Source organism: Ovis aries, chromosome 14, assembly GCF_016772045.2.
Source record: "Ovis aries strain OAR_USU_Benz2616 breed Rambouillet chromosome 14, ARS-UI_Ramb_v3.0, whole genome shotgun sequence".
Lineage (NCBI taxonomy): Eukaryota > Metazoa > Chordata > Mammalia > Artiodactyla > Bovidae > Ovis > Ovis aries.
This window is the reverse complement of record NC_056067.1, coordinates 53,565,366-53,590,649: the sequence shown is the minus strand read 5'-3', so window position 1 is coordinate 53,590,649 and position 25,284 is coordinate 53,565,366. Positions and strand designations below refer to the sequence as shown.

The window sequence follows — 25,284 nt, the reverse complement described above, 5'->3', positions numbered from 1 at the left end:
GCTCAGTGGTAGAGAACCCACCTGCCAACGCAGGAGACACAGGTGTGATCCCTGGACCAGAAAGATCCCCTGGAGAAGGAAATGGCAGCCCACCCTAGTATTCTTGCCTGGGAAATCCCATGGCGGGCTACAGACTCCACAAAAGACTCTAACACAACTTAACAGCTAAACAGCGACAGCAACTCAGCATAGCGCCTGGCACAGAGTAACTGCTAGATTGAGAGACTGTTAAATGAGAGTATTTCTCTTCCTCATTTTGTTTGTCAGTCTCCCTTACTAGAGGCCAGGCAGAGGTTTTGTCTGTGTTGTTCTCTGTAGTGTCCCCAGCCCCTGGAACAATATCCAGTAATTAATTTGTTGAATTTCCATTTTACGGATGGGAAAAGTGAGAAACATAGGTATTTTTCTTTTGTTTTGTCTTTCTCTTTCTCTCTCTTTTTTTTACACTTCCCAGATCAAGTAGATCAGAAACTCTGAGGGTGGGACCCAAGCATTTGTATTTTCTTTTAGTTAAACATTTTAAAATTGTGATGAAATATACATAAGATAAAACTGCCATCTTAACCATTTTAAAAGTCCAGTGTTTAGCAGTGTTCATCGCACTCACATTGTTATGCAATCAACCTCCAAAACTGCTTTCAGATTGCAAAACTGGAACTCTGTACCCATGAAACAACTCCCCATTCCCCCTCCCCTCAGCTCCTGGCATAGGTACATAGGTGTTCTGGCCAGTGGTGGAGCTGGGATTTGAACCCAGGTCGAATGTAGGATGCGAGTAAATGATTGAAAGAGAGATCAAACCTTGCAGCCGGGAGGACTGTTGAGAAACCTGGGAACGCGGAGGCTGAAATGGCCACCGCTGGTCGCGGCTCAACCATGCGCCCCTCCCTGCTGCCTGCAGCTTCGGCCACTTTTGAGGACTTCCAGATCCGCCCGCATGCCCTCACCGTGCATTCGTACCGAGCGCCTGCCTTCTGCGACCATTGCGGAGAAATGCTCTTCGGCCTAGTTCGCCAGGGCCTCAAGTGTGATGGTGAGAGACCGAGGGGCTGGAGGCGGGGCCAAGAGGAAGGGCGTGGGCGCGAGGGCGGGGCCGAGGTGGAGCTCAGGACCTGGAGGCGGGGCCTAAGAGGGGGAGCTCGGAAGGCGAGGTGAGCGCCCAGAGGCAGGGCTTGGGAGAGGAACTGGAGGTGGGGCAGGAGGCGGGGCCTGGGTTGGGGGCGGGATCTGGGTGGGACTCGGTTTGGGGGTGGAGGGTGGGGACTGGGAGGTGGAGCTCCGAGGGAGACGTAAGAGAGAGGAGTTGGGGTAGAAAAGGGGTGATGGAGAAGAGAGCGGAACCCGTACCAGTCAGGCACCAACGGGAGAAACAGAACCTGTGGGGAGCACATATTAAGGGATTTGGGCGGAAGGAATTGGCTTCCAGGATTGTGGCCGCTGGCAACTCTGAAATCCACGGGGTGGGTCGTCAGGAAGGGCAAGCTGGAGCCCTGGCAAGAGCTGAAACGTCTTTCCACCTGGGAAATCTCAGGTTGCTCTTTAAACCTTTCAACTGACTGAAACAGGCCCACCCAGATTAACTAGGATGATTTCCCTCCCTTAAAGTCAGCTGATTGTGGACTTGAATCACATCGCCAAATACTTGCATGAATGCTAAGTCGCTTCAGTCATGTCCGACTCTGCAACCCCATGGACCGTAGCCCGCCAGGCTCCTCTATCCATGGGATTCTCCAGGCAAGAATACTGAAGTGGGTTGCCATGCCCTCCTCCAAGGGATCTTCCTGACTCAGGAATCAAACCCATGTCTCCTGCGGCTCCTGCATTGCAGGCAGATTGTTTACCACTAAGCCACCAGGGAAGCCCAGGCTACAGTCTATGGGGTTGCAAAGAGTTGCACATGACTGAAGCTACTGAGCAGCAATGGCAGCCCTAAATATGCTTGTGGAGGACTTCCCTGGTGGGCCAGTGGTTAAGACTCCACTCTTCCACTGCAGGGGACACAGATTCGACCCCTGGTTGGGGAAATAAGATCCTGCATGCCGCATGGCCAAAAAACAACAACAAAAAGCAAAGCATAATTAAATACACTTGTGGCATTATTTAAGGGCTCTAGAGATAATAGCTGTATTAGGCCCACAAAAGCCAATTTAGTGCATTCAAAGCTGCTATCAATATTGCCATCGTCCACACATCGTATCCGACTCTTGATGTCTTGGTTTGCATAACCTTCATCACGGTGTGTTCCTGGTGTCATTAAGTTCTAATGGCCATTCTCCAAGTGGACTTCATTGGCCTGGCATCACAGATGATGGTCCAAGTACACATGGTTCCAAAAGAGGCCCAAATGTCTGTCCTTAATGCTAGTGACAACCTTCCTACAGGAGATTGACTCCACTTCGGTATTCGTGCTAGGAGTCAAAGATGAGTTTCTGAAATTCTGTGAAGCATGTGAGTGATTAAAGACAAATTGAGACATGGTTCCTGTGTGCGATTTGCCATCCTGGAACTCCTAGCAGTGCCAACAGCGGTCCTGAGGCTTGCATTTGCAGTTGTGACACTTTGCATTCGAGACTGTCTAGGAGGAGGAATTGCTGAGCAGGAAAGTCTGTAGCAGGCAGGCTGCCAGAAGACAGGTTTCATGAGATGTTTCAAAAGAAGTTTCCAAAGGATGGAGGAACATTTTCTTTCCTTTTTTTTTTTTTTTTTTTTTAGTATTTCTTTATCTGTTTGGCTGCGCTGGATTTTAGTTGCAGCATTCCAGCTGTTAGTTGGAGCATGTGGTATCTATTTCCCTGACCAGGAATCAAACCCAGGCCCCTTGCATTGGAAAGCATGGAGTCTTAGGCAAGGGAGTCCCTGAAGGAAGATTCTTTGCTCCAGAGGGCAGTCCTGGAGTCATCTGGAATTATCAGAGATGTATGGAGAAGCATTCAGGAAGTCCAGTAGGAAATGACAAGCTGAGCCTGACTCTATCATGGTCAAGGATTAAAAATAGAAAAGAAAGAACAAAGTCACACTTCCACCTGATATGATACAACCATCCAGAGTGGGACTGAAAATGTGCTCTTTCTCCAGAAGGCAATGCCCTCATGTGACAGTCCCTTTTCTCCTTTGATATCCTGTAACTTAGATATTGGGACTCTCCAGTTTTCTCAGTGGCAAAGAATCCGCCTGCCAATGAAGGAGACGAGGGTTCAATCCCTGGGTCGGGTAGATCCCCTGGAGAAGGAAATGACAACCCACTCCAGAATTCTTGCCTTGGAAAATCCCAGGTACAGAGGAGCCTGGTAGGCTACAGTCCATGGGGTGGCAAAAGAGTCAGACACGACTTAGCAACTGAACAACAACTTACTATCATGATATAAGTGAGGTGAAGTCGCTTAGTCGTGTCCAACTCTTTGCGACCCTATGGACTGTAGCCTACCAGGCTCCTCCGTCCATGGGATTTTCCAGGCAAGAATACTGGAGTGGGTTGCCATTGCCTTCTCCAGGGGATCTTTCCCACCCAGGGATCGAACCCAGGTATCCCGCATTGTAGGCAGACGCTTTACCGTCTGAGCTACCAGGAAAGCCCATGATATAAAGCTAGTTATTATTAATATGTTATAGGATAACGGGGTAGAAGAGGGAAGAAGAAAATATTTGGTATCCGCATGTATTCATAACAAAGTAAGGAAGAAATAGTCATAACTGTGAAGTCCTCGGGGCTGCAACTAGCCACGTGGCTTTGGCTTCCTTGTCTTCCTTCTCCACTGCCTGGTCCATGTTTCCCTCGCCCTCAGCCAACACCTCACCTGCCCAGGGTGGTGGCCCAAACCTTTCTTTCTCTCTTTTCTGGCTGCCCTACGCATCTTGGAGCTTATTTTCCCAACCAGGGATTGCACGGCATCCTCAACTGCGAAAACGCAGAGTCCTAACCACAGGACTGCCAGGGAATTCCCCAGACCTTTATTCCTGCAGTCTCTCAGCCCTTAGCAGTTCTGCCTGAATTGGGTTTTGTAGTTTTCCGTTGAAGTTAATTACACTAGGAAGAGGTATCTCAAGGGATCTGCTCTATTCCAGAGCTTCAGAAAAGGAGGAGGAGGGGGTGAGCGGAGCTTTAGAGCCCGGACCCGGTAGAGGCTATGAATCTGACCGTCTGGCGCCCTCCACAGGCTGCGGACTGAATTACCACAAGCGCTGCGCCTTCAGCATCCCCAACAACTGCAGCGGGGCACGCAAGCGACGCCTGTCGTCCACATCTCTGGCCAGCAGCCACTCGGTGCGCCTGGGCACCTCTGAGTCCCTGCTCAGCATGCCTGATGAGCTGGTGAGCGGCTGGGGGAATGGAGAGGGTGAGTGGCTGGAAGGTGAGGGGGCTCCGGTGTGGGGACGGCTCACTAGAGTGTCCCCTCCACTCTTGACGTCTGATAGAGCCGTAGTACCACCGAGCTCATCCCTCGCCGCCCTCCCTCGTCCTCCTCTTCATCTTCGGCCTCGTCCTACACCGGTCGCCCCATCGAGCTGGATAAGATGCTGCTGTCCAAGGTCAAGGTGCCACACACCTTCCTCATCCACAGCTACACACGGCCCACCGTCTGTCAGGCTTGCAAGAAACTCCTCAAGGGCCTCTTTCGCCAGGGCCTGCAGTGCAAAGGTCAGCAAGGGCCCCCGGGGTGGAGGTGGGGACAGAGTCAGAATCCACCCCCACCCACACACACACTCTAAGAGGCTTAGGATCTCAGCTGGGCTTGTGGCTGGAAACAAGAACCTCTGGCCTGTTCTTAAGAAGCGCAGGGTCTCAGAGGGGAGTGCCCTGAATCCTGGTGTTCTAGAACCTTTGGAATTCTGGAATCCTAGAACCTCAGTCCTTAGAAACTTGTAATCCTAGCACCTGTGAAATCTAGATTCATATGACTCTCAGCATGGAATTCTAAAACTGTAGAACTTGAGAATTCTCAAATCAGAGAATTGTAGAAACATGTTTCAAGACTTCTGGATCACAGGGTTCAACAGAATGAATCACAGAACCTTAGACTCAAAAATATTAAAACTCTCAAATTATAGATTCTCAGATGTCCATTGTTTTCATACCTTATTCAAGACTCCCCAGTATATTTAATTGCATTGAGCCAACTACAGCTGCATGCAACAAATTCTGGTAAATTCTCTTTTCATATCTATTCTATGACAAATATTTTCTATATCCTTGTTATGGTTTCTTAGATACACCCATCATTTAAAAGTGGGCATTTAATTTCCAAATACATGGGATTTTTAAAGCAAAAAGAAAAGATGCTCAGAATGTTACAACTTTAAAACCATAGGAAGCGAGAATCATAGAAACCTAGAAACAACACATTTGAGTTTGAGAAGTTTAGAACCATATAGCCTTGGAGGCATCCTAGAAATCTAGGATCCCAGAACTTTGAATGACCAAATTCTGGAATACCAGAAGTCTAGACCCGTAAAAAGTTAGAGCCATCCAATTCTAGGATTCATCAGAACAAGCAAATTCTAGAACCTTAGGTGTTTGGAGCTAAAGAACCATAGAAACATTAAGTTCTAGGTTAATGGGTGTACAGAATCCTAAGAATTTTGACACTCTTAGATTCTAGAGGGTTAGAAGTCTAGAATCATAGAAGTGTATCACCAAATTTAGACTCCTTGAGTCCTAGGACTGTAAAGCTATGAACACTTCATCTGGCCCTCTTCCATTTAATTGAGCCACTCCATAGTTGAGGACTTTGTCTCAAAGGCAGGATGACCAGAGTAGGATCAGTTAGCTTTCCTGCTCCACAAAGCGAGAACAGACTCTTTGAGCCTGGGGGCTAGGGGTCAAGGGTCAACCCTTACAGGTGACCTCTCCTCTCCCCCTCCCACTCATCTCCACATTTCTTGTCCTCCTACCACCAGATTGCAAGTTCAACTGTCACAAACGCTGCGCCACCCGTGTCCCTAACGACTGTCTGGGGGAGGCACTCATCAATGGAGGTAAGAAGCTAGGGGTGCTGAGTGAAAGGGCGACAAGACTGGGTGGAGGCCCCTCTGATTTCCCTGTCCCCCCAGATGTGCCCATGGAGGAGGCCACTGATTTCAGCGAGGCTGACAAGAGCTCCCTCACGGATGAGCCAGATGACTCTGGTTTCATCCCTGGCTCCCACTCGGAAAATGCTCTCCATGCCAGCGAGGAGGAGGAAGGCGAGGGGGGCAAATCTGAGAGGTACCCAGGGCCCCATCCAGCGAAGGCCCTTCCCCATCCCTACCGTGGGTTGACTTCACCCTGTACTTTTCTATTTCCCGGTTTCCTGAGACCTGTTGCAGGAGTAGCAAGCAACCTCGTGTGGTGGACGCAGGGAGAATGAGGGGAAAAGGATGGGACGTGAAACCAGGGAGGGGGTGGGGTATTCAGATCACAGTGGTCACCCCGAGTTTCCTCCTAGTGCCACCGGCTCTGGCTGCCTGGAACCTCAGAATCCCTTTCTCCCAGGTCTTTCCTATCATTAACAGAGTGATAGGCTATCAGAGCTGGACCTTGAAGCACTTAAGAAGAGAGGGCTATTGGGAGAGGCAGCCTATTTCACAGATGAGGAAATTGAGTCTCAGAGAGGCAAAGAGATGTGGCCACAGTCAGTCCAGTCCAGGTTCTCACACAGGGATCAAGAGATTGTTGGCTCTGGAGTTGCACAGTCACTTAATTTTTCTCTGCCTTCATTTCCGCACTGTAACAATAGCATGATGTGCACAGCGGCACAGAGGCTGAGCCGCTTGCTCCGTGTCACACAACTGGCTCCACGATCAGTGGGTTCAGAACTAATTACCGCTTACTGGGGGCCCACGATGTGCCAAACACTCTGTTAAGCTCCTAAGAAGGGCTTCACTTCTCACAACAACCCCTTTGGGTGGAGAAACTGAGGCACGAAGAGATTAGTACTTGCCAGGTAGCCTGACTTTGGAAACCAGCCTCTTAATGTGGGTCTCTCAAGAGTCGCCTTCCTCTTTATGGTAAATCTGGAAACACAGGCAAAAAAGTGCTGGCGAAATGGCCCCAGCTACCCAGAGATTGACTCCCACTTCCCCACCCCTCCCCCTGCTGTAGCCCCAGGCACTGTGGTTATTTTCTGCTTGTAACTCCTTCTCTCTCCGACTCTCAGCTCCCTGGGGTACATCCCCCTAATGAGGGTGGTGCAGTCAGTGCGACACACAACGCGGAAATCCAGCACGACGCTTCGAGAAGGCTGGGTGGTTCATTACAGCAACAGGGATACACTGGTGAGTAGGGGCGGGGAGCCAGGTAGGTGGGGCTGGAGTTGGAGGAGGTGGGGTTTGAGGGGGCGTGGCTGGTTGGGGCTTGGAATGGGTGGAGTCATGCTGGAGGCAGAGCTAGAAGTGGGTGGCTCTAGGGGTTTGGGGGCGGGGCGGGATTTGGGGGCGGGACTAAGGCAAGGTCAGGGGTGAGGCGGGGCTAGAATTTGGCTGGGGTTCGAGTCAGAGTAGCCGTAGTATGGGGGGGCGGATGACCTCACCCTCTCAAGCGCCTCTCCCGACAGAGGAAGCGGCATTATTGGCGCCTGGACTGCAAGTGCATCACGCTCTTCCAGAACAACACGACCAACAGATACTACAAGGTGGGCCTTCTGGCTCCCAGGTCCCCCAGCGCTCTCCTCTTTGTCCGCTGTATTCTCCCTTCCTCTCTCAGTTGCTTCAGCCAAATGCCTGCGAATCACACCCTCTGCCCACCCCCTGCTTGCATGCTCCATTCCCATCAGCAAGTGTCTCCCACGTGGACGCCGTGCCCTCAGTTTGGTTTTTGGCTCCATCATGTTTCAGCTGGGGGATGCAGGCAAGTTACTCCACCTCTCTGCACCCTGCGCCTCTCACCTGTAAAGGGCGTCCAAGAATAGTCCTTGCCTCAGGGCTGTGCCGGAATTCAAAGAGATATCTTCGTGGAGCAATTAGTTTAGGACCAGGCGTATGTTAAGCTCCATTAAACTCCCAGTAATTTCAAGTGTGTTATCATTATTACTTTATAGTTAATTTATTGAATTCTTTCTTTGTATTTATTCATCAGTGCCTCCCATGCCAGTCCCGGGTTCCAGCGAGTCTCCTCCCCGGTCCTTGCTTCTGCCCTCGCCCTCACTGTCTTTTTCCACAGAGCAGTCAGAGGAGTCCTTTAAAGCCATTACAACCTCCCGGTGGCTCCCACTGCCCTTGGAATAAAACCCAGACACCTCACTGTTTACCTGCTCTGGAGCATCCTCCTAACCCGTCCCATGGCTGCTTTCTTCTCATCCTTCCCGTCTTCCTCAAGCCATGTTATCTAAAACACCATCCCCGTTGCAACATCTCCATCTCCTGGTTTGTTTGGTTTGGCCATGCGGCATGTGGGATCATCCCTGACCAGGGATCGAACCTGTGCCCTCTGCATTGGGAGCTCGGAGTCCTAACCACTGGACCCCCAGTAAAGTCCTGGCTCCTGCCTTTATTGGTTTCATAAGTTTCTCTTTCTCATTCTTTCCTTCTTTTCTTCCTCCCTTCTTTTGTCTTTTAACACTTGCCAAAGCATATTCTTCCTCTCCATAGACCCTCCACCTTCTCTCCTTCTCTGCCTCCCTCCTTGTCTCCTCTGTCCCATCCTCTCTCATTCACCTTCCATACACAGCTAGAGAGAAATGCTCCCTGCCTTGCACTAAACCCTTCCATGGTTCCTCAGGGCCCTGGAGACAAAGCCCAGGCTCCTGCCTGTGGCCCATTAGGCCCTGCAGAGCTGGCCCTAGCCTGATCTCCCTTTTTTATTCATCAAACCCGGCATACTTACTTTGTGCCAGGCACCATCCATGTAATGGGGATATGGCATGTCCCTTGAACACAAGCCTTTTCTGCCTCAGGACCTTTTCACATGCTTTCGCCCCAACATTCCTCCACCAGCTGGCCTCTTCTTACTTTCTGATCTCTGCTTCAATGTAAATTCCGCCAGGAGGCCTTTCTTGACCACTCCATGCAAACCAGGCTCTTCGCCACCAAACCTGGATTCTGTGTGCTCATCTGAGTAAGTAGAGAGCGCCAGGGTCTGCCTGGAGCCCTCACGCATACTCTCTCTGTCCTGCCAGGAAATTCCACTGTCCGAAATCCTCACTGTGGAGCCAGCCCAGAACTTCAGCCTCGTGCCACCAGGCACCAACCCACACTGCTTTGAGATTGTCACTGCCAATGCCACCTACTTTGTGGGAGAAACCCCTGGTGGGGCCCCAGGAGGGCCTAGTGGGCAGGGGGCCGAGACTGCCCGGGGCTGGGAAACAGCAATCCGCCAGGCCCTGATGCCTGTCATCCTCCAGGATGCACCCAGCGCCCCAGGCCACACACCCCACAGTAAGTCCCCACTCCAGGTCCCTGGGAAGGGGGGTCTCGGAGGGCTTAGGTGGGGCTCTGGAGAAGGGAAGAGCTAGGGAGTGGCAGAGTGGAGAATGTGGCTTCTGGTCTCAGCAGAAATCAGTCTAAATCATTAAGTCCCAGACCTCGCATGTCACTTCCCCTTTCTGAGTCTTGTCCCGGGGCGAGTAAAGACTCCTTCAGGTTGTGAGTTCAGACTTTTTAATTAATGCTCCTTTGTGCCTGGCCTGTGCCAGACAGTGCTGTGGGCCCAGCTGTGACCAAAACAGCCTAGGACCTGCTTTTCTGGGACTCAGTCCCAGAAGGAAGGCAGACTTGTCCCCAGACACTGATGACTCACAGTAGGCAGGGTTGCGACAGGGGAGCAAGAGGGCTGTGGGAGCTCAGAGTGGGGTGACTAACCCAGGCTGAGTGTCCAGGAGGGCTTCCTGGAGGAGGCAACATCCAGGCTAAGACCTGGAAGTCGAGGAGGGGTGAAACAAAGAGAAAGGAAATGGAAAGGAAATCATTTCAGGCGGAGGCAAAGGATGATCAGAGTCCTGGTTTACTATGTTATGGAGCTCATAGTCCAGGGTAACTGACAGATGTTCATCAGATCTTCCTGGGAGAATGACAAGTAGGATGTAGAACATGTGCCAGAGGAATCCGGTGTGGTCCCAGGGTGACATGTGAGCTGAGACTGGGAGACGAGGAGGATTTAACCAAGTCCAGAGTGAGGGGAAGAGCATTCCTGGCAGAGGGAAGAGCAAGTGCCAAGGACTGGAGATAGGAGAGACTGTGATGTATGGGAGGCCTGGCGAGGAAGCCTGAGTGTCAGGAACACACAACAGCAAGGGAGAGGATGAAGTCAAAGGGACTTTGAAGGCAGAGGGACCAGACACTTCCCGTTAGGCTATTTAAGGGACTTGGCCTTCCCCCTCAGGACACTGGGGAGCCATAGCAGAATTTTTTTTGATTAAAAAAATATTTATTTATTTGACTGTGCCAGGTCTTAGTTGCAGCACACAAGAGCTTTAGCTGGGGCATGGGAACTCTTAGTTGCAGCCTGTGGGATCTAGTTCCCTGACCAGGGATTGAACCCAGCCCGCTGCATTGGGAGTGTGGAGTCTTAGCTACTGGACCACCAGAGAAGTCCCCATGGCAGGGTTTTGCACAGGGGAAGGACAGAGTTAGGCTTATGCTTTGGCAAGATCCCTCTGGCTCCCCTATGGAGGGGGAATAGGAGAGATGGAGACAGGACAGGGAGACCAGGCAGGAGGCTAAGGGGCAAGGACTGAATATGCCTCAGGGAGGGGACACATGTTCAAATGGCAGAAGGGTCAGGACTTTGGAAATGTCTGGCCCTGGTTGGGTTGGAGGTGGTGCAAATTCAGGAGAAGAAGCCTGAGTCAGTTTCCTACTGAGCCCCAGTTTCCTCCTCAGTAAAATGGGATCATCACGCCTCCCTTGGTGCTGAGGTCACAGAATGAAATGCTCGGTGAACTGCTTCATGACAACATATTTTGAGCTCCTCTCATTTCCTCCTCTCACTGGCCCTAGGAGGGGGGTCCTTTTCTTATTCCTGTTCTCCGGGATGAGAAAACTGAGGTTCTTAGTGAATGAGTCTAGTCTAACTACTGGCCCCAGAGGGTGGAGTTATGGGTGATCTTGAGCCTGGGGTCTCCTCAAGTCCACCTTCCCCCTCTCCCCAGGACAGGCTTCTCTGAGCATCTCTGTGTCCAACAGCCAGATTCAAGAGAATGTGGTAAGACCCCACCCACACCCAAGGATGTGCCCGTCCCCCGCCCCCAAACCACTTCCCAGCTCTCCCACCCTCCCAGCTTCCTTGACCACCCGCCATCTCATGTGCTCCTCTGACTCTCCCTACCCCCACCCTGCAGGACATCGCCACTGTCTACCAGATCTTCCCAGATGAGGTCCTCGGCTCCGGCCAGTTTGGGGTGGTCTACGGCGGTAAGGATGTTTCAAGAGCCGACCTAGAAAGGCGTCTTGGGGGTTTCTGGGCCCCAGATTTAAAAAATTATTTATTTATTTGGCTTCCCTGGGTTATGGCACACAGGATCTTCGATCTTCACTGTGGCATGTGGGATCTAGTTCCCTGACCAGGAATTGAACCCGGGCCCCTGCACTGGGAGCTCAGAGTCTTAGCCACTGGACCACCAGGGAAGTCCTCAGACCTCCCCTTCTGATTGGCCACATGCTCATCTCCTTTTCTAGTTGATTAGGAAAGCTGGATCCTGGGGGCAGATGGTTGCAGGCTCATGTTTTCTCACTCGGAAAGGCCAGTGACTTTCTCCCGTTATTAATAGGGAAGGTAAACTCTGCCCTGATTGGCCACAGAGCTAGATGCTGGATTCTGATTGGTTACAAATCTAGTTTCTTCTGTTACAGCGCCTCAGAGCTCTGACTTTACCTTCCTTCATTCTACCCTTATTCCTAGGGGCCCCCACCCTTGACATCACTCCTGGGGGCCCCTCAGAGGCCCCTTGGTGGCCTTTCATCCACTTCTGCCCAACTCTAGCTGTGTGTCTCTAGTGGGGTCTTCCTCTTGCCAGGACTGGAAGGTCTTGCTCCTCTCATCCCCCGCCTCCCCTACCCTCTGTCCAGGGAAGCACCGGAAAACAGGCCGGGATGTGGCAGTAAAGGTCATCGACAAACTGCGTTTCCCCACCAAGCAGGAGAGCCAGCTCCGGAACGAAGTGGCCATTCTGCAGGTGAGCCCTGGAGTCTGTGTTCCCGCTCTGCCCCCATCCCTACCCTGCAAGGACTTTCCCTTCCCACTTTCTCCAGTCTGGGGGTGGTCAGGGCAGGCTTCCTAGAGGAGGCGGTATGCATGTTGAGACTGAAGGGGTGGCGCACGTATTCTGAGCAGAGGGACCAGCCTGGGCAAAGGTCTAGAGTTGAGAGGGAACACAAAGTCTTCGAGGAACTTGAAGGGGTTCAGGGTTACTAGGTGGTTTATGTGAAGCAAGGTGGTGGTAGGCAGTGAGGCTAGGGAACAGGGTGGGGTCCCAGCCTATGGGCTTTCTCCTGAGAGTACTAGGGAGCCATGGAAAGATTTTGAGCAAAGAGGGAGACAGAGTCAGATGTGTGAATTTAGAAAGATCCCACTGGCTGCTATTGGAGGGGAGGCGGAAGGTTTGTGGGGCTGGTGCCTAGGGCCCTGGGAGGAGGCTGGGTGGGGACCTGCGTGAACAGATGGGGTTCAGCTAGGCAAGGGTTGGGGAAGAGCCAGGAGGGCGGGGATTTAAAAGATACAGATGTGCAAAGCTTCTTCCCATTTCTTCAGGCTCCCTTCCCTCTTGCTCCCTCAACCTTGGGCCTTCACCACAATTTCATGATATAAAGATCCTTCTGGACACCTGGTGGTGTGGGAGGGGTGGTCCTCTCTGGGGCTCTGGACACCCTTTCCCCTCCCCCACTGCCACCCCCGGGGGGAACGGCCCTCCAGGGATATCCTCTTATTTGTTGTCCACCCGCTCCTGTGGCTTGTCCTCTGGGGTCCCAAGCTCATGGGCGACCTGGATCCTAACCCCCACCCCTCCTCCCCACCCCACCTCACCCACCCCAGAGCCTGCGGCACCCAGGGATTGTCAATCTGGAATGTATGTTCGAGACCCCGGAGAAGGTGTTCGTGGTGATGGAGAAGCTGCACGGGGACATGCTGGAGATGATCCTCTCCAGCGAGAAGGGCCGGCTGCCTGAGCGCCTCACCAAGTTCCTCATCACCCAGGTGCGCACGCCCCGCCCACCGCCCCACCCACCGCCCGCCTCCCCAGCCTGGCTCCCCACCTCTCCTGCAAGACGCACCTGTGCTGTGTGCCCTGAAGGGCAGGCAGACATTGGGTGAGAATCATAATCGCAGATAAGAGAAAATGTAGTAATAATGATCAGAAAAAGTATTAGAATGATACTTTAAAAATTATAATATGATAGAACAGTAGAATAACAGTAATAGAGTAATAACTACAGATACATAATAAGTTGAAAATAATAGAGCGGTTATAATAATATTATAGAAAATAACTACAATTTTTTTTCTTTTATTATTTTATATAATGAGTCAGGCTCGCTGGGCCTGACTTCACGAAGAAAAAGGGAAGGAGAGAGAAGCCTTTCTCTGGGGAGCTCATTCATTCATTTATTAAATGGTTCAGCAAACACAAACACTGTCTGGCCCCATGTTGGGCAGTGTGAGGACACAGCAGTGACCTCGATAGCCCTGGGTCTGCACAGTGATCACCCAGAGTGGGTAGGGCTGAGATGGGGGTGCTGATAATGAGAATGATAAACAATGTGGTCACTAATCTTTATTGAGCCCTTACTGTATGCCAGCCACTGTTTTAGTTCATGTAATCTTCCTAGCAACCCATGTGGTAGTGGTTATTACTACTCCCATTTTACTGTGGCTCAGAGACTTTAAGTAACTCACCCAGGGTCACACAGCTGGTGGCATTTAAACATGGAGGCATGCTGTTACTGAGTAAAGTCAAACAGTGTCTTAGTCGCTCAGTCATGTCTGACTCTTTGCAACCCCATGGACTGTAGCCCGCCAGGCTCCCCTGTCCATGGAATTCTCCAGGCAAGAATACTGGAGTGGGTTGCCATTCCCTTCTCCAAAAGTCAAACTGATTTGTGTTATTTGTCTGTGTGTGTACATACATACATTTAAATTGATTTCACATCACATATAACACTGTTGTTCTGCTTCTTACTTTCTTTACTTTAATAGTGCTTCTGAAAGACCGTTCTATTTCAGTATGTAGTTAGCAGAACTGTCTCTTTTTCTTAATTGTATCCCATGACAATATCACTAAATTCTCCAGTTGCTGAGCATGTAGTTGGTTTCACTATCCCACTCCTGCAAACAACAGCCTGTGAACATTTGTCTACAAACATTGACAGGCTCTGGTGGGAGGATTTCAATAGAACATGTTTCAAACAGTAGACTCCCGAGCCTAAGGAAATGTGCTTAAAATTTTTTTGAAAGGTGTTGCCCAGTTATTCTCTAAAACCTCTTTCAATCTTTATTCTCACCAACAGAGCTTGAGGGTGTCTATTTTCTCAGTCCTTACTCTGGATAATATATTCACCAGTCCTTTTATTTCCCCCCAAGCCACATGGCTTGAGGGATTTTAGTTCCCGACCAGGGGTTGAACGTGGGCCACAGCAGTGAAAGTGCTGAGTCCTAGCCACTGGACTGCCAGGACATTCCTGATACAATCGCTAGTCTTAAAGGTGGAAAAATAATACTTCATATGGCTTCACTTGGTGGTTTAAAAATTACAAGTGAGGTTGAGCATATTTTCACACGTTTATTGACCTGTGCTTTATGTGCTCTTTGGCCATTTTTTTCAGTTGTATTCTTATTGAATTGTAAAGAGCTCTTTGTGTATGAAGGACCCTGGATCTTTGTTGCTTGTGTTGTTTCCATCTTTTATCCCAGTATTTCTTTTCCTCTTCATTTTGTTTGTGGTGTTTACTTTCATTTTGGGGGTTTCACAGCCTTCTTGGAAAGATCTTCCCACCTGGCTGGCCCCATACTTGATTCTGGGACATGTTCTCTGTTAGTTGAAAAGTCTGTGCTGGCTTCCTTTCTCCAGGCCCAGCACCCTTGCTCTCCCAAGCTGTCTGCCTTTGTCAGTCTGGCTTGTGGGGTGGAGATAGAAACTCACTGAGGGAGGCCCATCTGGACTTCAGGTGGGGAGAGAAAACTGCCTGCCTTCAGCAACTGAGGCCGTTTCTCTTTCATTCTGGTCTTTCATCTTGTTCTCTCTTTTTGTCTGTGCTCTCTCTCTCTCTCTCTCTGCAGATTTTTGCTTTTTGCCTCTTGCCTGCCCCACCCCAAGTCCTAGGCTAGGCCCTATACCTCATGAACTTATAAACTTCACAACCATCTTTGAGGTAGGTATTACTATAATCTCCATTTTACAGATGAGGAAACTGAGGTTGAGGGATTTCCTAGGTCTCGCCCAAGGTCATACAGGTATAAGGTCACACTGCCAGGTAGCAGTCTGGCCAAGGTTTGAACCTGGGTCTGTCCAGTTTCCCATCTACCCTCTTTGTTCACCATATTTACTAGGGGTTGGGAAAATCAGTACACTGAAGCTCTGTAGGAGAGGATGTCCATATATAGCTTTGGACCTCCAGGCTCTCTGTCTGTAGAGTGAGGAACTTGGACCTCAGCAGTAGCTTTCAAATAGCATTTCCATACTGAAAACAAGGAAAAAGTCCAAATATTTCCATTCTAAGATATAAATTACAGCTTCATGCTTCTGTCACACTTTTGACAATTTGACATTTTGTTTGAGTTATATAGAATCAGGGAACATCATGGCTTCCATAGACAAGTAGTTAGAAATGGTAACAGTCTTTTTTTTTTTTTTTCATTTATTTATTTTTGGCTGTGTGGCTCTTCCTTGCAACCTGGGCTTTTCTCTAGTTGTGGCGAGCAGTGGCTACTCTAGTTGTAGCGGGTGGCCTTCTCATTGCAGTGGCTTCCCTTTTTGTGGAGCGCAGGCTCTTGGGTTCAAGGGCGTCAATAGTTGCAGCTCCTGGGCTCTAGAGACCGGGTTCAATAGTTGGGAATCACGGGCTTAGTTGCTCTGCAGCATGTGGGATCTTCCCAGATCAGAGAGTTAATCCATGTCTCCTGCATTATCATATAGATTCTTTACCACTAAGCCACTAGGGAAGACCAACAGTTTTTTGTTTGTTTGTTTGTTTAAGTCAGCTCACCTTCCCATCATAGAATATTCTTAAATTAACAGCTACAGCAGGAAGAGTTTTATTTGAAACACTCACAGGAAGGTGTCCACTAACAGGCCATCACAAGAATAATAACCAAAACAACAACAATAATAGCTCACATGGAGTGCTTGCTGTGTGCCAGACACTGCCCTAAGCATTTTATATACCTCACTCAGCTCACTTAAAGCTCACAGCAACCCATGAGGATGGGTTCTATTATTACCCCCATTTTACAGGTGAGAACACTGAGACCCAGAGAGGTAAAGTGACTTGCTGTAGGCATCAGGCTAGTAAGTGTGGAGCCAGGTTTGCTACCTTGATAAGGCTGGCTGTCAGACCGACCTAACACCCACATAACACCCCGCCTCTTAAGGGTGTTATGTTTGATTTATGTCATATTAGTATTGTTTGTAATTGTTTAGTATTTCAGGGTTTTAATCCGTGAAAAATATTTTTTTTAAAATTGAATCACACAATAGCACCTCCTTGAAACCGCTGCATTATTCATAGCTCTTTTTTAGCAGGATCTGCATGTCAGGATGTCAGGATCTTCCCCAAACCCCTGCTCCAGTTCAGTCTCCCTAGAATTATATGTCCAGCTTCTATCTTTGACTGAAATGGTTCTGGGGTTCTGAGCTTCTTCTTTGGTGCTCCAATGCCTTCCTGGTCTGGGGCGGGGGAGGGGGGGGCGAGTGGAGTTGGCCGGGGGGCGGGGGTGGTGATGGCATGGATGGGGTTTGGAGGGCTGGCTGCTGAAGGCAGAATCTCACAGCAGGGACTTTTCTAACTATTTTACTGGTGCCATCTCCTCCCCTCAGATTCTGGTGGCTTTGAGACACCTTCACTTCAAGAATATCGTCCACTGTGACTTGAAACCAGAAAACGTGTTGCTGTCATCAGCCGACCCATTTCCTCAGGTCAGAAATGTCCCCTCCTTATTTGGGGAAGTCCATCTAACACTAACGGTGGGTGGGGACTGTGTTAATCAAGATAATTAATCAGCCACAGAGACCCAAGATAATGGCTTTAGTGAGACAGAGGCTTGCTTCTCACTCATGGAGGGACCAGCATAATCATTTTGAGGGTGAAAAAGCAGTGCAATGGTGTTGGGACCACAGCTCCTGCTGTCTTGTTCTGGCCTCTCTATGGCGTTGCCTGGTCTTCGTGGTCCATGTTGTGCCGCTGCTGCCCCTCCTCTCAAATGTAAAAGGATAATGTGGGGGAGGAAAGAAATGGGGTAGAAGAAATGAATGCACCCCTTTCCTTCCCGAAGGTAATATTACGAACATGCACGGGGCACGCCTCACATTCTATTGGCCAGGACTTGATCACGTGGAGCTTCAAAGGATGCTGGGAAATGTAGTTTTCATTCTGAGCAGCCGTGTGGCTCATTAAAAATACAGAATTTTTATTAAGGGGAGAAGCAGAGAACAGATATTGGAGGGGAGCGACTGGTAATTTATTCTATGGGTCTCTTAGGAAAACAGTTTTTTGGTGTTCTTCTTTGTTTGTTTTTAATATTTATTAGTTGCCACATGTGGGATCTTTAATCTTCCCTTCCATATGTGAGATCTTTTTTAGTTGCAGCATGTGGGATCCAGTTCTCTGACCAAGGATCAAACCCAGGCCGCCTGCATTGGGAACGTAGCCTCTTAGCCACTGGTCCACCAGGGCGGTCCCAGGAAAACAATTTTGATGAGCCTCTGACTGGTTAGATGAGAATCCCCTTGGAGCAAAGCCAGATTGAGCAAGGGTGATGATTATAACAGCTACAGTTGATTGGGTGCCCACTGTGGTTAAGGGCCTTTAGCTACAGCTTCTCATTTAGCCCTTCCACATCCCTGTGAAGTTTTTGCTTCCTTATTTCTCTTTTGTGATTATTTCATTTCATTTTAAAAGTTCATTTTGGTTATCAACTAAAAATTATTGTGTGCCTACTATGTGCCAAGCTGCATGCTGGAGTATTAGGAACTGTAGTAAGTAGAGACATCCCCATCTCCATGCCCACTGGTTTACAGCTGGGGCTGATTTTGCACCCCAGGGGATATTTGACAACACTGGAGATGTTTTTGGTTGTCACAAGCTGTTTGAGGGGGAGCGTTACTACTGGCATGGAGGGATTGCTAAGCATCTGACAGTGCACAGGATAGCACCAAAATACAAGATTATCCTTCCGTAATGTCAGTAGTGCAGGGTATGAGAAACCCTAACTTAGAGCAGTAATATCCACTGGAAATATAATGTACTGGGACTTACTTCCCTGGTGGTTCAGTGGCTCAGACTCTGTGCTCCCAATGCAGGGGGCCGGGATTTGATCCCTGGTCAGGAAACTAGATCCCACCTGATGCAACTAATAGTTCACAGGTCACAATCAGAGATCCCATATAAATTAAATTTTATTTAATTTATAAATAAATATAAATTAATTAAAAAATAAATATAATGTGAACCCCATCTATAATTTTACATTTTCTAGTAAGCCAAATTTTAAAAACTGAAGAGAAACTGGTGAAATTAATTTTGCTAATATACTTTATTCTAATATATCTAAATATTAACATTTCAACATGTAATCAACCACATAAACATTATTAGTGAAATAGTCTTTCTTTTCCTACTAAGTCTTCCAAATCTGGTGTGTATTTTACACTTAAAGTAAATCTCAATTTGGGTAATAAATTTCTATGAGAAATACTTGATTTTGCACTTAGATCTCAGAAAGTTAACAGTTGGGAAAGTAGGTTGACACACCCAAGTTGTTCCAAGCTTATTTAAAAACTATCCAATAAAAAAATCTAGGACCCCCCCTTTAAAATATAAATTAATTAAAATTAAATAAAAAATAGTTTCTCAGTTGCCCTTGCCACATTCAGGTGCTCTGCAGCCACATGTGGCCACCATACTGGACAGCAAAGCTCAAAGAGGGAAGATGAAATATTGGTCAAATTGTCACAAGAATATAATTATATCTGTGATGAGTTCTGTGACACAGTTCTATGAGCTCAAACTGTATAGCCCAGTGGAAGGTCAGAGAAATTTTATCTGAAGAAAGAGTAGGTTTTTTGTGGGGAGGGGACAAGTGTTCTAGTCAATGGGAGCAGCCTGTGCAAAGGCCCTGTGGTATAGTTTAAAAAAAAAAAACAGTTTTATTGAGATATAATGTGCATACTATACAATTTACCACTTTAAAGTATACAATTTAGTGGCTTTTAGGGTATTCAGAGTTGTGCAACCATCACCATGATCAATTTTGGAACATTTTCATAACCACAAAAGAAACCTCATACTTCTAGCCAACATCCTCCAATTGCACCATCCTCCCAACCACAACAACTAATCTACTTTATGTGGATTTGTCTGTTCAAGCATTTTATGTAAATGGAATAAACAAACACTTCTCTATATGTGTGTGTGTGTGTGTGTGTGTGTGTGTGTGTGTGTGCTGAGTAGCTTCAGTTGTGTCCAACTCTTTGCAACCCCATGGGCTATAGCCCGCCAGGCTCCTCTGTCCCTGGGATTCTCCAGGCAAGAATACTGGAGTGCGTTGCTATGCCCTCCTCCAGGGGATCTTCCTGACCCAGAGATTGAACTGGGTTTCCTGCACTGCAGGCAGATTCTTTACCATCTGAACCACCAGGGAAGCCCGTTATACACGGCCATAAAAAGAAGTAAAGGACTGACGCATGCTGTAACATAAATGAACCTTGAAAACAATTAAGGAAAAGAAGCCAGTCACCAAGGATGACATATTATATTATTGTATATTCCATATTGTGTATTTCATGTGTACATATATGGAAGATACAATAATAGTATGTCATCCTTGGTGACTGGCTTCTTTCCCTTAATGTTTTCAAGGTCCATTTATGTTACAGCATGTGTCAGTACTTCTTTTTATGGCCATTTAATATTCCATCATAAGATAGGTAGAAAAGGGTGGCTCTTAGAAAAGTAAAAGATTATAAGGTCTGTTAAAAGGCAAAGGATCCTAGGAAAAGGCTGTCACATTGAGATCTGGGTCAGGGGTTGGGGTGTGGCTGTTTTTGAAGGCAATAGAGGCTTGGGGGCAATAGTGATCCAGAGAAGGGTTTTGAGTAGGGGAGGGACAGTATACGAATAGAGGTGGCAGCTGCCTATGGACTGGTAGGCAGCAGACAGGACTTTGAACCCAGACTTGCTGGCTCTGAAGCCTATCCATGACCCTAGACTGCCTCCAACAAGGGCAAGGTAGGTTCACACCTATTACAATGGATGCCGTGCTTAGCTGTTTACATGCTGGGTGCCCTTTAATCCCCAGGGAAGCCTGATCGGCAGCTGCTGTTAACATTCTTAACCCGGATGACAAAAACGGGGCTTCGAGAACTACTGTCCCTCAGCTGCGATCCCCGACGCTCTCTCTATGCCCGCCGCTGCTCCTATCATTTTCCCATATATTTACTCTTTCAATTCACACAGCTACCCTTTAAGGTAGGGACTGTTAGCATCGCCGTGGTACAAGAGAGAGACAGAGGCAGAAGAAGGCTGAGACCTGTCCGACGTGACAGAGGGATGGCAGCAGGGAGCCTTTATGGAGCCTCACTGCAGGTCGCGCATTTATTGTCCTGTGAGCTTTAGATGGATGAAACGCATGTAATCCTCACGACAGCCCTTTGAGATAGGCGCTGGTACGATCTTCCTCCTCGTACAGATGAATAAACGGAGGCCCAGACAGAGGAAGCCCCCTGCCCAGGGTCACCCAGCTAGCTAGTGAGCAGAGGAGCCTGGATTCAAACCAGCGTCCGATTTTGTCTGGAATACCGTAGTGGCGGTACACTTGCGCAGAGGCGGGAGGTATGACCTCCATACGCCCTGAGACCCTCTACCCCTCGCCTCTGCAGGTGAAGCTGTGCGACTTCGGCTTCGCGCGCATCATCGGCGAGAAGTCGTTCCGGCGCTCGGTGGTGGGCACGCCGGCCTACCTGGCGCCCGAGGTGCTGCTCAACCAGGGCTACAACCGCTCGCTGGACATGTGGTCGGTGGGCGTGATCATGTACGTCAGCCTCAGCGGCACGTTCCCCTTCAACGAGGACGAGGACATCAAAGACCAGATCCAGAATGCTGCATTCATGTACCCGGCCTGCCCTTGGAGCTGCATCTCGGCGGGAGGTGCGCAGCTAGCTTGACTCCTGGATTTAAGCGAGGGGCGGGGCCCCGCGGTGGGGGCGTGGTGGGGATAATGGGCGAGGCCGCCCTGAGAAGGCCAGTGGTCGTGAGGGTGGAGCCTAATGAAGGGGCGACAGCACCCGGAAGACTCTGTTTAAGGGAGGCACTGAGACCTGGAACTTTGGGGGAGGGACTCAGCACGTGTGTGAAACTAGGGTTTGAGGCCTCAGGCCTAGACTAGGTTATGCGAGTTGGAAAGGAAGTGCCCTGGAAACACTAAGACACTTGCCACCTTGGAGGCTATTAATACTTGGCTTGTCTAGGGCGAGACCAGGAGAAGGACTAGACCCGAGAAAGTGAAAGGGCTGGGATGGCCAGGATTGAAAGAACAGGTCTTCCCAAGGTATTGGCTGGAGCCTGAAGTCTTTGGGGTTATGACCCCAAAAGGATTAACCCCGCAGAAGCAGTGGCCAGGGGGCCAGGGTTGAGGAACAAGGGCTTGGCTAATTTGCCGGGTACTGGGGCCTTGACTGGGATGAAGATGGGCCTGGGCCCTGGGATTAGATCCAGTGATGGAGGGAGCTGATTTAGGGGCTTAGCTAGAGAAGGGGCAGGGGGGCTTCCCTGGTGGCTTAGGTAGTAAAGAATCTGCCTCCAATGTGGAAGACTTGGCTTCAATCCCTGGATTGGGAAGATTCCCCTGGAGAAGGGAATGGCAACCCACTCCAGTATTCTGTCCTGGGAAATCCCAAGGACCGAGGATCCTGGCGGATGGGCTACAGTCCATGGGGTTACAAAGAGTCAGACATGACTGAGTGACTAACACTTTCACTCAGGAGGGGCAGGGCCATGGAGGGTTTCTGCAGACTTCTAAGGGAAGGACTGATCCTGAAACCAAAGTCAGGCCTGGAATCTGGGAGCAGGTGGAGGTCGGGAGAAGCATGGGGCTATGGGGGTCGGGGCTAGGGGACAGGACAGAGTTGGACATTGGGATCTCTGCATATAGGGGCTTTGGCATTGTGGCCTGGTGGTGGTGATGGTCTTTGTCATGCTCCTGCCGGCTTGGAGACGGGTCTGGGAAATTTAACTCCTGAGGGCCCCCAGCTTTGGGGCAAAGCCAGGTGTGAGGGTGAGCCAAGGGCGAGGCTAAGATACTGGGGTGTGTGAAGATGCCTTAAATGAGTTAGAACAAAGGGCAGGTTCTGAAATCAGAAGCTCAGGAAGACAGAAGTGTGGGAGGGACATTAGTTAAAAAGACAAGCATTTGGGAGTTCCCTGGTGGTCTAGTCATTAAGATTGAGTGCTTTCACTTCCATGGCCAGGGTTCAATCCCTGATCGGGGAACTGAGATTCCAAAAGACACAAGGTGCAGAGAAAAAAACAACCAAGCTCATCCATAGGAGTTTCTTCAACAAGTATGTGTTGAGTGTCTACTTTGTGCCTAGTACTGACTGTCCTAGGTTCTGGGAATACTGGAGTCAGTTGGAGAGAAGGGATCATGAACGAAGGTTGCCCAGTGGTCTGGGAAGAGGAGGGGGAGGGGCATAGAGGATGTGACCTCATGGAGCAGGCAAAGGGGGTTACTCAGTGCAGGAAAAGGTGTTGGTGGCCCAAGCAAGACGAGCACTGAGCAGTGAGGCGGTGGATTGACTTGAGTCCTGGAGCAGTATAAGGGGTTGTCTTTTGGGACCTAATCCAGAGTCCCTCAGTCAAAGTGCGTCCTCCAGTGTATGCGAGTGAATTTGAGTGTGGATGGGTGTGTGCAAGGGAGCCTGTGAGAACAAGGCCTATACTCAGAGGAATTTACATAGTGGGGCCTTGTCTTTCAAGGCTCATGATCAAACAGGGAGCCTTGGACAAGTGCTAGCTTGTCTTGAATGCCTGACACTCGCTAATCGTTTTCATAGAGAGTGGGCCTCCAACTCTGGGTCTTCTGCAGGAAACTGGTGCCTGATTAGCATCTCATAACATTGTTTTCTTTTCATTTTATTTTTGTGGACCTGGCAAGTGATCTTAGGATTTCTATTGACAAGGGTGATGGAAAGTTTCCATTTTATATAATTATGCATCCTATATTTTATATAAAGTACCTATTTATACAATTACATATATAAATATATAATATTTGTATATTTTCACCTTAAAAAGTGAGTTGAAAAAGTGAATTGATTTAAAACCAAATTCCACCTATTTTCCAAGGGTTATGTACATGGTTCAGAGTTTCTCTATGTACAAAAAGGTCTAAAATGAAAATTCTCTCTTATTCTTTTGACATCCTTCCCAAAGGCAGTGTCTATTACAAGTCTATGCAAGCAGATATGGGTACATACATTCTCTTATTTCTCCTTTTACACAGTGGCAGCATGCTATACACAATATATTGTTTTTAACCAACTTGCTTTGTCCACATCCCAGCAATCTTGGGTAAATGAATTGGCTTAAAGAAAAATACTAAGTGAAGTATAGTATAGATGTACCTGTACATACTTGTGTTTGACGAAACCTATGAAGGTGGCATAAGAATGGGGAAACATTCCTATGGTATGAGACTTGGTGAGGAGATGTAGGATCCAACGTGAGGGATGGGGATAAATGTGTAGTTTAATGAGGAAATAGGTGGGAGAGTGATTTGTGCAGGTGAGGCTTACTGCACTGAAGGAAGGCCCCCATGGCAGGTGAGTAGGGTGGGGTGCCTGTTGAAGGAGGGCGGCCCCTCACCCTGCAGGATTTCAGCTGTCTCTCTCCTTCCGGCGCAGCCATCGACCTCATCAACAACCTGCTGCAGGTGAAGATGCGCAAGCGCTACAGCGTGGACAAGTCTCTCAGCCACCCCTGGTTACAGGTGACTCAGGGGCGGGGCTGAGAGCCAATGGGAGGGGCTGAATCATTCGTTGGGATAGAGGAAGGCGTGGAACCACATCTCTTATTGGATACAAAGGTAGTTTAAGTTGTAGGTACATTTCCCGTGGACTGGGAATGTGGCTGAGCCTCCCACTGGCTGGGCTGTAGAAGGAGATGGAGCTAATTGGCTAGGTAGGTTGTGAAGGGTGTGGCTTCACGGTCCTTGGTATCCGGCTTCTCACTTGCAGGGCAGATCCCATGCGGGTGATGCTCTGTCAACTATTGGCTGCCCTTGGAGCAGTACCGAAACTAATCTCTGTTCTCCCCGGCGCAGGAGTACCAGACGTGGCTGGACCTCCGGGAACTGGAAGGGAAGATGGGCGAGCGGTACATCACGCACGAGAGTGACGATACGCGCTGGGAGCAGTTTGTGGCAGAGCACCCACTCCCCGGGCCGGGGCTGCCAGCCGACAGGGTGCTCGGTGGGACCCTCCCACCCCCGGACCACGAGATGCAGGGGCTGGCCGAGCGCATCAGTGTCCTCTGAGGTCTCGGGCTCCCGCTCTGGCTGCCTCGTGATGCTGTCCTTGCGTGCTCGGAGAGTGGCGCTTCACACCTTACCAGTGATGAACTGTTCTAAGGAAAGCAGTTTCCTGCCCAAGTTGGACACGCCCCCGGGGGAGGGGCATGGCGGGGGCGGGGGCAGGGGCCGGGGTTATTTCCAAAGTTAATTCCCCAACAATTAAAATGGACTCATCTCTGGCCCTATGGCCTTGGTCTTTGGCCACACCGCACTCTCGTATTATTGAGTCTGGAAAAAAGATGGGATGGAGGAGGGATGGAGGGAGGGGCACTGAAGGGAGAGGAGTTTTGGAAGGAGAACTAACGGATAAAAAAATATACGGAGGGAGCACTGCCAGGAGGGAAGACTAGAAAGGGAAACGATATGAAAGAGCATAAAGAGGAGAGGGAAGATTAATGGAAGAGAGATAGAAGGAATCGGATCGGAGGGGTGAAGGATTTAGAAAAACTCAAAAACTCAAGTAATCTCATGGCTTAATGGTTTAATTTTATAATTTGGTGTTATTGCTACTAACTGCACATCTGGTCTATGGTAGAAAGTCGATACACAGTGGTTGGTATTTTCTTATAAGTTGATGTGATGACTTCTCTCATTCGCTG

The 25,284-nt window shown here is 49.2% G+C and overlaps 1 protein-coding gene across 3 annotated transcripts in view; it reads left to right on the top strand.

Moving 5' to 3' along the window:
* The window catches only part of PRKD2 (protein kinase D2), a 31,410-nt gene extending 6,519 nt beyond the window's left edge, over window positions 1–24,891 (top strand). For all 3 annotated transcript variants that reach the window (XM_042232217.2, XM_004015331.6, XM_042232218.2), the window contains 16 exons: window positions 902–1,033; window positions 4,155–4,309; window positions 4,414–4,636; window positions 5,896–5,973; window positions 6,049–6,202; window positions 7,134–7,251; window positions 7,530–7,607; window positions 9,090–9,348; window positions 11,061–11,113; window positions 11,250–11,322; window positions 11,977–12,083; window positions 12,941–13,102; window positions 16,938–17,036; window positions 20,997–21,264; window positions 24,018–24,103; window positions 24,437–24,891. In XM_042232217.2, the coding sequence (XP_042088151.1) occupies window positions 902–1,033; window positions 4,155–4,309; window positions 4,414–4,636; window positions 5,896–5,973; window positions 6,049–6,202; window positions 7,134–7,251; window positions 7,530–7,607; window positions 9,090–9,348; window positions 11,061–11,113; window positions 11,250–11,322; window positions 11,977–12,083; window positions 12,941–13,102; window positions 16,938–17,036; window positions 20,997–21,264; window positions 24,018–24,103; window positions 24,437–24,649 (2,258 nt within the window). In that variant the 3' untranslated portion in view covers window positions 24,650–24,891. The remainder of the gene's footprint in view (window positions 1–901; window positions 1,034–4,154; window positions 4,310–4,413; window positions 4,637–5,895; window positions 5,974–6,048; window positions 6,203–7,133; window positions 7,252–7,529; window positions 7,608–9,089; window positions 9,349–11,060; window positions 11,114–11,249; window positions 11,323–11,976; window positions 12,084–12,940; window positions 13,103–16,937; window positions 17,037–20,996; window positions 21,265–24,017; window positions 24,104–24,436) is intronic.
* The last annotated feature ends 393 nt before the right edge of the window (window positions 24,892–25,284 follow it).